Source organism: Hakea prostrata, chromosome 3, assembly GCF_041222555.1.
Source record: "Hakea prostrata isolate BN-2017 chromosome 3, UWA_Hpros_2, whole genome shotgun sequence".
NCBI lineage: Eukaryota > Viridiplantae > Streptophyta > Magnoliopsida > Proteales > Proteaceae > Hakea > Hakea prostrata.
Window position 1 is genome coordinate 17,193,870 of NC_142602.1, and position 14,859 is coordinate 17,208,728.

A 14,859-nucleotide genomic window follows, 5' to 3' on the forward strand; every position below is an offset into this window, starting at 1 on the left:
TGACCATTCAAATAAGTATATCAGCGTGTAAAAAATCTTCCCAGTGGCAAGCTATTTGGTATCAATATTTGTTGATCTATTCAAAGGGAAAATGAAGTAACAAGAAGATTGGGTTACAGATGAATATAATGAGTATACCAACTTCCCTAATGTTCAATGACCTGCTTTAGAACTCATTTACTCTAATCGAGAATGGCTGGATAAAAGTTTTATTTCCTTTACCCCTCAAGAATTTTCTTCACAGATCCCTAGTTTATTATGAGGAGAAACATGGTTTCTTTTAGCACCATGATTCTTAGCCATTTCCTCACTATCTAGTAGCCCTTTCACTTAAAAAATAAAGTAATAAACAAATAACGACGGGAGGGAGGGTACTACGACATTACCTCAGGCAAATGGGGGTACAGACCATTAATACAGCCCTCAGCTATTGCCCCAAGAGCTAAAACAGCAGCTTCCCTTTCTTTCCATGTTGAATCATCAGTGGTTGTTAGCTTAGCCTGAAGAATTATCAGCCGTTAGGAAACATAACTTTAGTAAGTCCAGCAGACGGTTCATACAATGCAAAGAATAACTTTAGCAAGTCCAGCAGATTCATACAACGCAAAGAATAACTTTACCAAATCCAGCAGAGATTCATACAATGCAAAAATTCTGAAACAACTTTGTAACAGATTGGTACTTAGTATTTTGTCAAATAAGACTCCATATCTTGCTAACGGAAGAAAATTTTCATGGGGTAGCTGAGATGTGCAACAGATTGGTAGTTCGTATTTTGTCAATTAAAACTCCATATCTTGCTGAGAGAAGAAAATTTTCAAGGGGTAGGTGCATGGTTGTCAAAGTGTCCGCCTAGGCAGCAAGGTGGTTTTTCAACCGCCTTATTTTGAACTGCTTAGTTAACGTACAATTTATTGCCCTTTTTTGCCTACTTGCTACCTCTTTGCCGCCTTGTGAGCCTTATTGCCACCTAGACAACAAAGTGGTCTTTTTTTTTACATTTTGTACATAATAATATTTTTTCTTGATTTTTTTTAAAAAATTTATTTTACAAATCCGTATACGAACTTAATAGTTAGTCATTTTGGAATCGGAAATCAATGAATCATTAAATGGATAAGGCATTTATTTGGCATCACACTATCATGGAGGTAAGTAAAAATGTAAATTTATTACTTTCGTTTTCATACTTATAATTTGATATGGTTCATAGTCATATGTTATGATGCTTGATGAGATGAACTTATGTTTGTCTTCTTTTTTGGATAATCTTTCATAATTATGATTCTTGAATGCTTTTTTTTTAAATGAATGTGACTCTTGAATGTTTGTTTGGCTTATAATAGAAATTTATCAGTTTAAAAGTAGTTGTATGAAAAAATTTGACCCACCCACTTTGGTCGCCTTATTGGTGCCTAGGCGCCAGTTTGTTGCCTAATTGCCTAGACGAAGCCCCAACCGCTTTGGTCGCCTTGCCACGTTGACAACCATGGATAGCTGAGATGACAATCAATAAAATTCAACCTATATAAATACCTCAACCCACCCAATGCCTATCCTCTAAACAGGAGACAGGATTTCAAGTTTCTTATTTGATTATTTTGTTCTCCAAAAATGAAAAATCAAACAAAAACCATTCATTATACAAAAAAGCAATTAACTAGACACAGATGTGAGCTCAACAAAGTATCCGTAGAGAGTCATGTAGGGATCTCGTTTCAGAGAATGGTCATAATTTGCCACATCAGCCACCATGCATCCCCAAGAGAAACACAACTTATTAAGTGTACCTCGTGCATGAGGCTCTCGCCACAAATGGCTTTGAGGAGGGTCATAATGCACACAATGACACAATGTCACACCTGCCTCCGCAAAGAGGTTGTTTTCAAACTTGAGCCCATGACCACCTGGTCACAGTGTAGCAACCTTTACTATTGCATCAAGGCCTACTCTCTAAAGAAACAAAATCTATTGTGCTACAGTAAATACCTTTTACTAGAACCCTATTGACCTTACATCAGGTAACTACATAGGACACAGATGAACACAAGAACGATTAATAAGGGAGAAACTAACAACTTCTTTTTCTTGTCGTTTTGTGCAGGGGGTGTGTTTGAAGAACATAATGGATACGTTTCCCAACTAGACATGTACTGGTTTGAACAACAATAACCCACTTGATATTTAAACAATGTACTATGAACATCTGACCAACCATCAACAATTAACCATAGATCCTTTTATGAGGGAAAGGGCACACAGAGTGATGCCGATCTAGCACCAAAGAGGCTCTTTTTCTTAGAAATCTAGGGTTGATGGGTGTATGGGTCCGGCCTTCATTGGTTGGTTTAACTCAATGTCAACCAACTTTATGGACTTAAAACATGGGTATATAAGTACGAAAATTTTCCATACTTAACTGCTTTAGGCCTTATTGAAATCGTTGTTTTAATTTGGTTGGGCCAATTTATTTTTAATTACAGGTCCAATTTAAGTTAGGGTATTATGGTCTCTTTCCATTTAATTTCATGCAAGGCTATTTAAACCCCATCCCCCAATGAGGAAGGATAAAGCAAATATGATTTTTAGAAAACAATTGTGGTTTAAAAGATTGAATTTTGGGAAATCTTCTGGAGAGATCGTACCGTTGAAGTTGGACTCAGGTCAAGGACCTTTGTAGCTATTCCTCAGGCTTGGGACCTCTTCATCCCCTTCCTTTGTCTCTATTTCCAGCCTTTAAGGAGACATAACAGACCTGGTTCAACAGGCCCTTTTTTCAACCCAAATTAGAAACCTAATAACTCCCATTCGCTAACTAGATCCTCTTCTCTTTTCACAGACTACAACCCCATATCCTCCTTTTCCTTCAATGAGAATTCCAGCCTAATCTGAACCCTACAAGACCATTGACCAGATATCCATAATTTCACTCAACAAACCCTACAAGACCATCGATGCTGAAATTCAAATCAGTCCTACTACCATATGAGTCTAGAACACTACAACAAGCAGCCTTGTCCCAACTAAATGGGGTCAGCTACATGGATTATTGCCTTCCAATCAGCTCTGTTTAAGGTCATACTGGATATAAGGCCTCAAGTATGCATATCCTTTCTCAGCACTTCTCTTAAAGTCATCTTAGGTCTGTCCCTTACTCTTCTAATTCCTTCAATCTGGATTAAATCACTTCTCCGTACAAGGACATTTACAATAGACACATAAATGGATAATCGAAATCCGCCTCCGAATTCGCATTTGTATTCGTTTAAGAGAGTCTGAATCCGGATTTTTTCTTACCGGAAAATATTCGTATCCGTCCGATAACTAAACGGATTCGGATATATGCTAAACGGACAAGATAATATCCGGATAAGATACTATCCGTTTATAACAAAATATATACTTTTGATGAGTTTAATTAATAAAGATGTTTTGGAATTTGGGGAAAGTTGCTACCAATTTCTTCACGTATTTTAAAAGTTTTCTATACAATCACTTGTCACGTTATTAAATGACTTAAATTTTAAAAAAAATAATATTTTTCGATAAGCTCGAGAGACTTCACGAGCATCAATGGCTGTGTTTTAAAAAATTTTGAAAAACAAATTTTCATCATAACCATTAGCACAATCACTTGTCACATCAATATATAATTTAAGTTAAAAAATTGATATTTTTGGATAATCTCAAGTGACTTCACGAGCATCAATGGCTGTATTTTCAAAAGTTTTAAAAAATAAATTTTTAACATAATCACTAGCAGACACTGTTTAAGGAGACCTTCGGGCTGCAAACTTGCAGTCTCTCTTTTCTTCTCCTTTTAGCTCTTCTTGGCTTGGGAAGAATCGAAACGGCGTTGCTAAAAAAATCGAAACGGTGAAAGCTCATGTTTCAGCACTTCCCGTCGACCAGAGGCAGCCAGCAAGTAATAGCAACCAGCTTACGGCGGCGGTAAGAACATGGCTTTGCATCTTCAGGTACCGATGTTGGTGATTCCTCATCAAACCCTTACTGTTCTCCAGTTTCATGGGCTCTTGTGCTTCTTACTACGCCGGTAATAACATTGCTTTGTCTGTCTTTGAATTCATCTTAAATGGCCGATGGTGGTCTGGCTGTTCTTGTTGGGTGCTCTCAAAGCCGGCGATCTTCCTTTGTTAGATCCTCTTTGAATACATCGAAAATGGCCAACGGTGGTCTGGCTGTGCTTGATGGGTCAGCCCTCAAAGCGGACGATCTTCACCACTTCACCAAAACTCAGGTTCTTCAGATCGCAGTCACCGGAACTCAGAAAATGCCAACCAGTAATCAGATAGTTTTGCGGGTCGGATAATAATCGGATATCCGACAATCACGGATTCAAATTCGGATACCCTTTAAAAATATCCGCCGGATATCAAATCAAATTCGGATATCGGATTCGAATTCGGATACACCACAATCCGAGCCGAATCCAATCCGTTTACAGGCTTCCATTGAACGTGATCGTGCCACCTCAAAATGACATTCTTGCAACTTATCACTTATCGAAGCTACTCCTACACCAGCTCTAATATGACCATTCCTTATCTTATCCTTATTAGTTTTTCCATTCATCCATCTTAGCATCCTCAATTCAGCCACACTGAGTTTATCTATATAATGCTTCATAACAACCCAACACGCTACACCATATATCATAGCTAGTTGTACAACGGTACTATAGAATTTTCCGTTTAGCTTTAAAAGAATACGTAAATCACACAAGACCCCAGACACAACCTCTCCACTTCATCCACCCTATTTTAATTCCTTTAGGAAACATCATCCTCTATATAACCTTTTACATTTCTAATTGAACCTAGATACCTAAAACAATTGCTTCGAACGATCTCCATCTCATCAAGTTTCACCATTTCATCATCCACCCGATCAAGACCAAAGTAACTAGATATTTTGTATTTGTTCTACCTAGTTTAAAGCCTATTGCTTCCAAAGTTTCTCTCAACAACAACAACAAAAATAAGCCTTGTCCCAACTAAATGGGGTCGGCTACATGGATTCTTGCCCTCCAATCAATTCTGTTTGAGGCCATGCTAGATACAAGGCCTAAGCTATACAAATCCTTTCTCAACACTTCTCCTAAGGTTATCTTAGGTATACCCCTAGCTCTTCTAGTTCCTTCAATCTGGATTATATCACTTCTCCATACAGGGGCATTTATAAGTCTCCGTTGAACATGGCCGTGCCACCTCAAACGACTTTCTTGAAGCTTATCACTTATGGGAGCAACTCCCAAACCAACTCTAATATGATCATTTCTTATCTTATCCATCCTAGTTTTGCCACTCATCCATCTTAGCATCCTCATTTCTACTACACTGAGTTTATCTATATGATTCTTTTTAACAGCCCCAACACTCTGCACCATACATCATAGCTGGTCGAACAATGGTCCTATAAAATTTTCCTTTAAGTTTTAATGGAATACGCTAATCACATAAGACCCCGGACGCACCTCTCCACTTCATCCACCCTATTTTAATTCTTTGGGAAACCTCATCCTTTAAATGATTCTAATTTGGTATTAATCCCTACTTGTGTCTCATCTATCAACACTATCATAAGCAAAAAGCATATACCAAGGAACCTCATCTTGAATGTCTTTGGTTAATCCATCCATTATAAGTGCAAATAAATATAGGGTTAAAGTTGATCGTTAATGTAGTCCAACTGTAATTGGGAATTCACCACCTCAACCTCCCACTTGTCATTAAACCATCATACATATCCTTAACTATGTCTATATATTCACTTGCAACATTTCTTTTCTCTAGTACTTGCCAAATTAATGCTCAAGGGACTCTATCATAAGCTTTTTTTAGAGTCAATAAAGACCATATAAATATCTTTCCTATACACTCTATACATTTCCATAAGGCTCCTAACAAGGTAGATAGCATCCATTGTAGATCTTCCCGACATAAAGCCAAATTGGTACTCTATAATTGTGGTAACTTGTCTCAAACGGGTTTCAATTACTCTCTCCCACAATTTCACAGTATGACTCATCAGTTTGATGCCTCTATGGTTATTATAACTTTGAATAACTTCTTTATTTTTATAAATTGGAACCACAATGCTTCTCCTCCATTCATCTGGCATTTTCCTTATGCTCATAATCTTCTTAAACAATTTGGTTAGTCAAACTAACCCATAGGCTCCTAAGCTCTTCCATACTTCAATTGGGATTTCATCAAAACCTTGTGTCGTGCCTACTTTCATCATTCTTAGAGCTACTTTTACGTACGACATCAAAATTTTCTCTGTATATATGTTCGAAAATTGGTGCCATGGTGAATGGTGTAATCATCCGAATCACAGATAGCTGAATTATGTTTGTTTAGTAGACAAGAGAAATAAGCTTTTGCCATCTCTTCTTGATGTCCTCATCACATACAAAAACTTTCCCTTCTTCACTTTTAATACATCTAACATGGTCTTAATCTCTACTCTTCCTATCTCTTATTTTAGTAATTTTATAAATAGATTTTTCACCTTCCTTTGTGCCTATCTTATCATATAAATCTTCATATTTCTTCTCCATTTGTTTTCCCACAATTTTCTTAGCTTCATTTCTAGCCAACTTATACCTCTGTAGATCCTCTACATCCTTAGTGCTAACCCTAGAACCACACATCAAATAAACCCCCTAACCCCTTCAAATAAGGCCAACAATCCTAGGAGCCTAGTGTATTGCTGCCCTGCTTGGATACCCAATCCAGGTTGCATTACAGATGTAGATCTTATCATATAAATCTTCATACTTCTCCATTTGTTTTCCCACAATTTTCTTAGCTTCATTTCTAGCCAACTTATACCTCTGTAGATCCTCCACATCCTTAGTGCTAACCCTAGAACCACACATCAAATAAACCCCCTAACCCCTTCAAATAAGGCCAACAATCCTGCTTGATAATAATAAGATCGAGTTTTGTTTTAAGAGGAGCCTAGTGTATTGCTGCCCTGCTTGGACCCAATCCAGGTTGCATTACAGATGTTGTGAATCATGGAAGTAAGTCGAACTGAGTGGATAAGAGATATTCAACCCATATGCAATGCTAAATTTTTTAAGCATTTCAATTCAAAGGAAGACAGGCACAATGAAAAGTTTGTTGAAGACAGGCACAATGAAAAGTTTCTTCCCTTGAAACAGAAAAACCATTATAGTGGGTGTATTTACCTGCACCAATGGCATTAATGTTGGAAGAATCTCATCACCAAACACATTTGACAGGATATCAAGGCCAGCTGCACTGCACTTCCTTAAATTCCAAACATTGACAATGTCATCATCCTGTCAATTACAATATTCCAAAACATTCAACCAAAAACAACCCAAAATAATTGCAGAATTCTACAGTCACTGTTGCAAAGCTGCAATAAGGACACTGATCACCAAAGAACAACAACTGATGGCAAAAGAAACTCAACAAAACAAATATCATGAGGAAAAGCTGACATGATGCTTAATGGTTGGAAGACATTAGTTAATCCAAATAAAACAATATCAAATTAAGAAAGAGCAGAGAATAGCAATACTTCATCATCCAAGCTATCAGCTCCATGAAATCGTGATGCATGAAAATGAGGCTTCAGATCCTGCAGTTCAAACCTTTTCGCTAAATAATTTCAAAATTTCCATACTCTAGAAGAGCTGTAACCATTAAAGACGCTAAATAAATGATGCAATGGAATTTGGATATCAAAACATTGACCTGATCCCTATCTGGGAAAGACTCGTCCTCCTGCAAGCATATTGAAAGATGAGGTCATTGAAACAACTTCTATACATGCCTGATCCAGATATCAGGAATCAAAAGTAAAAGCTCACCTCAGCATCAACGAGTGACTCATCATCATCAGCATAATACATGTTTGACAACAATACCTATCATAGATGTGACAGAAAATGAAGAATTAGATAAGCAATTGAAGAAAATTTAGCCCAAAAATGATCAATAATACAGATGATATTGGGGAAATTAAAGAACCATACTGGAATCAAACGTGGCAAATACTCCCTCAAGTTCTCTGGAGGTAACTGAGCTTCACAATATGCTGACCTGACAATCAAAATAAGCACTAGATAATTAAAACCACCATTGAGGGCAACATAAAACCAATTAGGATTAAAAATAATAATAAATAAATAAAAACATCACTAAGCTAATTGAATGAAATTAAAATAGAAAATGTAAAAGAAGAAGGGGGAAGGGCAAAGAAACTCTACATGTTTTTGGACAAGATCAGTGCTCACACCATGTGGGCTCAACCGTCAACAGTCCCAACAGTCTAAACTCTAAAGGATGGTTTTAGATTAAAAATAAAGGTGTTCACGTAAAGCCACACCAATTTGTGCATGTATTTTAGCTTCCATTGTTGAATGAAAACTGTTCATGATTTGATACTCAAACATTGGTTTGGAAGGCTGAAATAACCCAACTATTTTGTACCAGATAAAGCATTTACTAATGACTATCAACCTGTACCTTGACTACTAGTCAACCAAGGACCAGGCCAATTAGGGCCAGGGATACAGGTCAAAAGATGAAGACAGAGATGCCGAAACACTGTCCACATCACCATTCTCATAAGCAGCATCACAGCCTGTTATTGTGCCTTGATGGAATATTATTACAAGATCATGTGAGACCAGATCGTGTGGAGCATTTTTTAGAAGGGTCAACTTTGCCTATGCATAGGGATTTAGAAGTTTGGTTTAGCTTTCAATTTTAGAATTACTGAGTAGGAATTGTCCCCCCCCCCCCCCCCCAAAAAAAAAAAAAAACCCAAAAAAAAGGGACAAAAAAAGGGGAAGTTAGTCTATTTTAGAAGCATTGTCAACTATGTTTCTAATTTCTAGTTTAGTTTCTATTTTCCGGTCAAATCAGTTTCATTCATGTTGTAACTTAGGCCAAGTATGGCCATCCATTTATAAGTAACAGCCCTTAGAGACTCCTGATGATGTAATCATCAAAGAAGCATAGAATTAATTCCCTTCTGAATGCAGTATACAACTCCATGAATCTTTAAGATGATAAGACAAACACTAATCGCAGAACATTGTAAGAAGGTAACAGAGGAATACCAAAATTCACACGCTTCAAGAGAAACTTCAGTGTCAGTGTCTTTATTGGCTAGCAGCATGTATTCAACAACATTTCTCAAATGAGGCTGCAACATAATGTCGAACAAGACCAGCAACAGGAAACATCAGAATTCAGAAGTACGAAGATTACATTGCAAAGAATTATTTTAAAAAATAATAATACATAAATAAATAAAATAATAAAAAGAGAAGAAGAAGAAGTCAACAACAACAATTTGAACACAAAATAGGAATTAGGATCCTGATTAATCCCCATATTAAGAAGAAAAAAAAGAAATAAAATCTGTAGCAGTACAGCAGGCTAGCTTAAGTGACAATTTGGGCTAGGTTTTGGCATTTACATTTTGCCTATTATGAACTCTTAAGATCTCAATTCCCAACAAACAAAAAAATTGACAACATTGTTATATGCAAGTTAAGTGACTTAGTTAAGGTATCCCTACCCGATGTATTAAGCCACTTAGCTTTAAGTGTTTCTATGAAATCTGATTTTTAAAAAAGGGGGTGTGGGGAGAATAATTCATTTGCATTTCATGGGTGTGCAGTTTCTTCAGGAGATATTTACTTTGATTTTCCATTACAAGAATGGCATATAAACTATAAATATTGCACAAAAAAACTGCCCATCCAGGTGTACTGTATACAGCAAAAAATTACATGATATTTCACAAAAGCATGCCACTCCATTCAACATCACAAATTTGTGCTGCAATTGAGTACATATGATTCATTCTTTTCATTTCCTATTGATAAATAATTGGTTCTCCTATTCTCTATTGGTTCTCCATCCAGAAGATCATTAAGGATCTAGGCCAACAATCTTCCAACACTCATTCCCTGTCTATCATATCAAATGATGAATATCATATACGAACCAAAACCATCTCCAATACACTGGCAACGAAATTTTCTATGTAATATTGAATTTATTGAATTAAATAGGATGGATGAAGTGAGAGGCAAGGTTGTCAAAGCGACTAGAGCTTCCCAGGCACTAAAGTGACAAAGCGCCAATTAAAGTAATGACTATGCGATCAAAGCGTTCTAGAGTTAATTTTTTTATATTTGATCCAAATATCAAAAGTTACATAAAATTCCTAGCATTTAAGCATGAAACATTTTGCAAACTTAATGAAAAGTTCATTCATATAATCAGTAGATAAGATTGGAAAATGTAACATAATCATTAACTTCAAATATAACAACATCAAAGTCACAAATCAAACTTTCAAAGTATAACAACCGAATTATCAAAACAACTAAACAACCTAAAGACAAAAAGTAACTCAGACACCTGCTGAATAAATAACTTAGGCATTATGCATTCACTTCCCGTTGATAACTAGGGAAAATAACATTTAAAAAATAAATAATAAAATAAATAAAAAACCCAATATCAGAATCTTAGAGAAGAAATGCTATTTGAGAATCACAGAGATGCGATATTGGGTTTATTGTTGGTAACCAAAGATGCGATATACTGATATTAGGTTTACCATAAAAGTATTATTTCAGAATCTCAAAGAAGAAAACAGTAAGGAAAAAAAAGGCCAATAAAGCGGTGGTTGAGCGACCAAAGTGTCCACTCGGACTCTTAAGAGACAAAGCGACTGCTTTATTGACTTCAAAAAAAGCGACGGTCGCTTTGACTGGGCAGGGACCACTCGAACGCTTACGCAACGCCTTGACAACTATGCTAAGAGGTGCATTTGGGTTCTTGTGTGATCAACACATTCCTTCAAAATACATAGGAAAATTCTATAGGACCGTTATTCGACCAGCTATGTTATATAGTGTAAAATGTTAAGTCAAAATATATACAAACACAGTGTAGCAGAAATAAGGATGTTAAAATGGATAAGTGACAAAATTAGGCAGCATAAAGTAGGAAATGATCATATTTGACCTCGTTCGGGAGTCACTTTGATAAATGATAAGCTACGAAAAATTTGTTTGAGGTAGCACGGCCATGTTCAATAGAGGCCTTTAAATGCCGCCGTACACAAGAGTGATTTAATTTGGACTGAAGGAATTAAAAGAGCCATTGCCAAACCTAAAATAACCCTAGGAGAAATGTGAGAAAATATATGTATCGCTTAGGCCTTGTATCCAATATGGCATCGAATAGATCCGATTGGAAGTCAAGGATCTATGTAGCCGACCCCTTAGTTGGGATAAGGCTTGTGTTATTGTTCTTGTATTATAGCTTTTTACCTTCTCCATAAATACCTTTTTCATATTGATATCATTTACTTTAACCAAAATAAACAGGGGAACTTTCCCATACAATACAAACGATTTTTTTTTTTTTTTTTTTTTTGGGGGGGGGGGGGGGGGGGGGGAGGTGTTGAGGTATATACCAAAGTCCTTCCAAAACAATTTTTTCCTAAAGTAGCCTGGTATGTTCAAAGCAGCCTCAGCATATTCCACCAAACTCTTTCATGGTGTTAACATGTTGAAGATTAGTGTATACATTATAGTAATGTGTTGATACCACCTTGAATATTCCCCTGTTGTGTTATTTGCTCTGGTCCACATCAAAAGAAAATATGACAAGCTGCCACAAGATCCAGATTCCAGATAACAAAGAAATTTTGAACTTGACATGAATAATTCACCAATATCTATTGGCATCACACAGCTAGGAGCAAGTAACCAAGAAAAAGGCTAAATGGATTTAGGAATGTACACCCATACTCAGATTAAGGATAAACTGTAGAAGATATTGTCAATCTAAGAGTCAGAAAGGGGGCAAACAACAAGAAGAATAAGAATCAAGGTTATATATTAAACAGAAGAACGATTCCTACCTCCAAGAACGATGGGTGGACTTCAATTAGTTGAACAAATGCTGCACAAACCTAAAAATGCAAACAAAAAAGTGGTAAAGTATATACAATGAAATGCCATTAGAATAAATACCAACCTAAACAAGATTGAGTAGACAATGAACACATTAAGCACCATCTATATTCACCCAAAAAAACAGGAAGAAAGAAAGAATAAGATAATATATCCATTATAACCAGAGAAAGTACACTCAATCCACATGGTTATCTACCCCCCACAAAAAAAAAGTAGAAGAAAACAACCAAGAGATGGAAACTAGGGAATTTAGGATTTTAAGTTTAAATTCCAGGGATTTCTGTTATTTTCTGTACTTTGTGTCCTTAGTTTAAATTTGTAATAAGCTAGGAGTTAGGGGTGATACTAAAAACTCCTTAAGTCCTAAGAAACTATCCTTTCCATTTTGGAATTAAGATGTTATAAGAGAGAGGTCGCCTTTAATAGGAAATAGTCATTCAATCACAGGCTGCACTCCACAAAGCTTACGTGATATCACATTCTCCCTCTATCACTTCTATTCTCTCTTCCTGTTTCCCTTCCTCTTTGCTTGGTCAATCATCTCTATTTTGTTGGTATCAGATCGAGTGCCAAAGTGGAGTACAAAGCTATGACTCAAAACTACTGCAGAGCTGATGTGGCTTAAGTCTCCTATTTTTTAAATTGGATTGTCTATGCTCACAACCATACTGTATTATGATGACCAAGCAGCCATATACATCCAGCAACCCTTTATATCATGAATGAAACAAGCATATTGAAGCGGACTGTCATTTTCTTCGAGATGCCATTCGGAAAAGCTTGTTGAGACTCTGTTTATTTCATTTTCAAATCAGCTAGCAGATATACTTACCAACTCTTTATTTGCTCCTCTCCACACCTGTTGTGACATGCTGAACATGGGTGACTCCAGCTTAAGGGGTTCAAAACCAGGATATTTTATTATATTAAGTTTGAATTCCTGAAGTATTCTAGTATTTTTTGTATTTTGTGTCCTCAGTTCAATTTGCAATAAGCACTAAGCAGGGAGTTAGGAGTAATATTATAAACTCCAAACAAATATCCTTTTAATTTTGTAAGTAACATGTTACAAGAAGGCTGCCTGCAATTGAGATTATTCATTCCCACAGGGCTGCTTTCCACAAAGGCTTGTGATATCACATCCTCTCCTCTTTCTTTTCTCTTTGCTATTCCTATTCTTCTTTCTGTTTGGTTCCTCAACAGACTATTTTGTTTCAACAACAAAATAATAAATTTTAACATAAGCCTGGAGACAGCTGAAGCAACATAATGCATGCTTTTTGGGTTTGGCTGCTCTTAGCTTGAGACCTTCAGTCGTAAAAGATGACTGCTTTACAATTATTTGTTGAAGAATGGCCCAGTGGTGCAAACCAAGGTGGCGATCTAATATGACGGAGAATGAGGAAGAGGGAGAAGGATCTCACATTTTCACACTCGCGCAGAGTTTCAATTATAAATCTCATTGATCAAATCTTCACTCTATGGTTACTATAAATAAATAGGAAATGGACTTGAATAGAGGAACAGAAACTAAGCAAACTAAATTATATCTATGGAAAGGAAAAACAAAGTTAACCCTATGTAATCTACAAAATAAATGCTGCATCCTATGTAAGCTACCAACCCTTGCTGGACGGGAGAACCGGTTAAGGTACAGGCCTTGTTTGGCCTCTAAAGTGATCATATAGTCCAGCCAGGCTATGGCTACTGCATCAGCTCTACTCCTCTGAAAGGAACTAAACTCCATTGAATTTGGATGAGATCCAACAATGCTGACCAAGATGACTCACAGTAGGAGGAATACACCCTCTTCTTGAGTTTGATAGATGGAAGGTTGTTCTCTGAGAGGAATTTTCACATGTCCACAAAATGATGCACTCAGCAATCGCAGTAGTTTGAACATTTCTTTTATTGAAGTTGTTTTGCATGAAAGAATGATAAAATTAATCTTTATGACAAAATTATTTGTAGCATAGGGCATTTTAGAATTTTAATTCATCATAGCAGTTACAACCTGTGGTCCAAAATCAAACTCTAATTCAGACATATTTTTTCATAAATCGTGTAGTGTCGCCATGTTTATAGAGCCTAAAATATGCTAGATAGCAAGTTTCAGCCCCATCACCCATCAACAACTACCAAGATGGCCTATGGAGTTGCCCTCCCCAACCCAAAAAAACAGCCCAGCTAACCGAGATCAGCCAGCTTGATTTTTTCAAGGGGCCGAGCTCCCCCTCAAGTTCCAAGTTCTTGGACCATGTCACAACCCATGATTCAAAGTTCACTCTAATTTAAACTCTCTTTTCTTTCCACAAATCTGATAGTGCCATTATGAACAGAAGGCCTAAAAGAGGCTAAGTGCCAAGTTTCATAAATCTGATAGTGCCATGATGTCCTAACCTAATGTATCTATTAAGTGCATTATAAAATATTCAAAAATGTCCATATCATTTCTGACAAAGGGATGCCACGAGAACTACTTACCAATTTCCGAACCTCTGCAGAAGGATCTTGAGCAAGAGCAAACAAACCCTGGAGGTACTGATCCATGGATACAAGCAGTCCCTGAGGAACAATAACAACTTATGATGAATTTTGCAGCTGTAACAACAGAGCACTAGGTCCAGTACATAACGTTTTAAGGATTTTTTTTATTTTTTTTTGGGGGGGGGAGGAGGTAGTTGGTTTAAGAACCAAAAATTGACAAACAACTTACAGAAGGCATCAGCATAATGAACTGATTGACAGAACCCAATGAAAGCTTTCTAAGGGAGGCATGCTGTGACTGGAAAAGCTGGTCAAAACAGATTGAAGTGATTTTAGCAAAAAGATTTGTTCCAAAGACA

General features: G+C 36.7%; 1 protein-coding gene across 1 annotated transcript in view; it reads right to left on the reverse strand.

The window, feature by feature from the left end:
- LOC149021271 (transportin 1) overlaps positions 1-14,859 on the reverse strand; it is a 46,587-nt gene that overhangs the window by 25,168 nt on the left and 6,560 nt on the right. Inside the window, exons 4-13 of the mRNA XM_089149530.1 lie at positions 14,730-14,807; positions 14,498-14,578; positions 11,959-12,009; positions 9,128-9,213; positions 8,036-8,102; positions 7,871-7,927; positions 7,755-7,784; positions 7,579-7,638; positions 7,220-7,333; positions 387-500 (exon numbers count right to left, since the gene is read on the reverse strand). Of these exons, the coding sequence (XP_089005656.1) occupies positions 387-500; positions 7,220-7,333; positions 7,579-7,638; positions 7,755-7,784; positions 7,871-7,927; positions 8,036-8,102; positions 9,128-9,213; positions 11,959-12,009; positions 14,498-14,578; positions 14,730-14,807 (738 nt within the window). The remainder of the gene's footprint in view (positions 1-386; positions 501-7,219; positions 7,334-7,578; positions 7,639-7,754; positions 7,785-7,870; positions 7,928-8,035; positions 8,103-9,127; positions 9,214-11,958; positions 12,010-14,497; positions 14,579-14,729; positions 14,808-14,859) is intronic.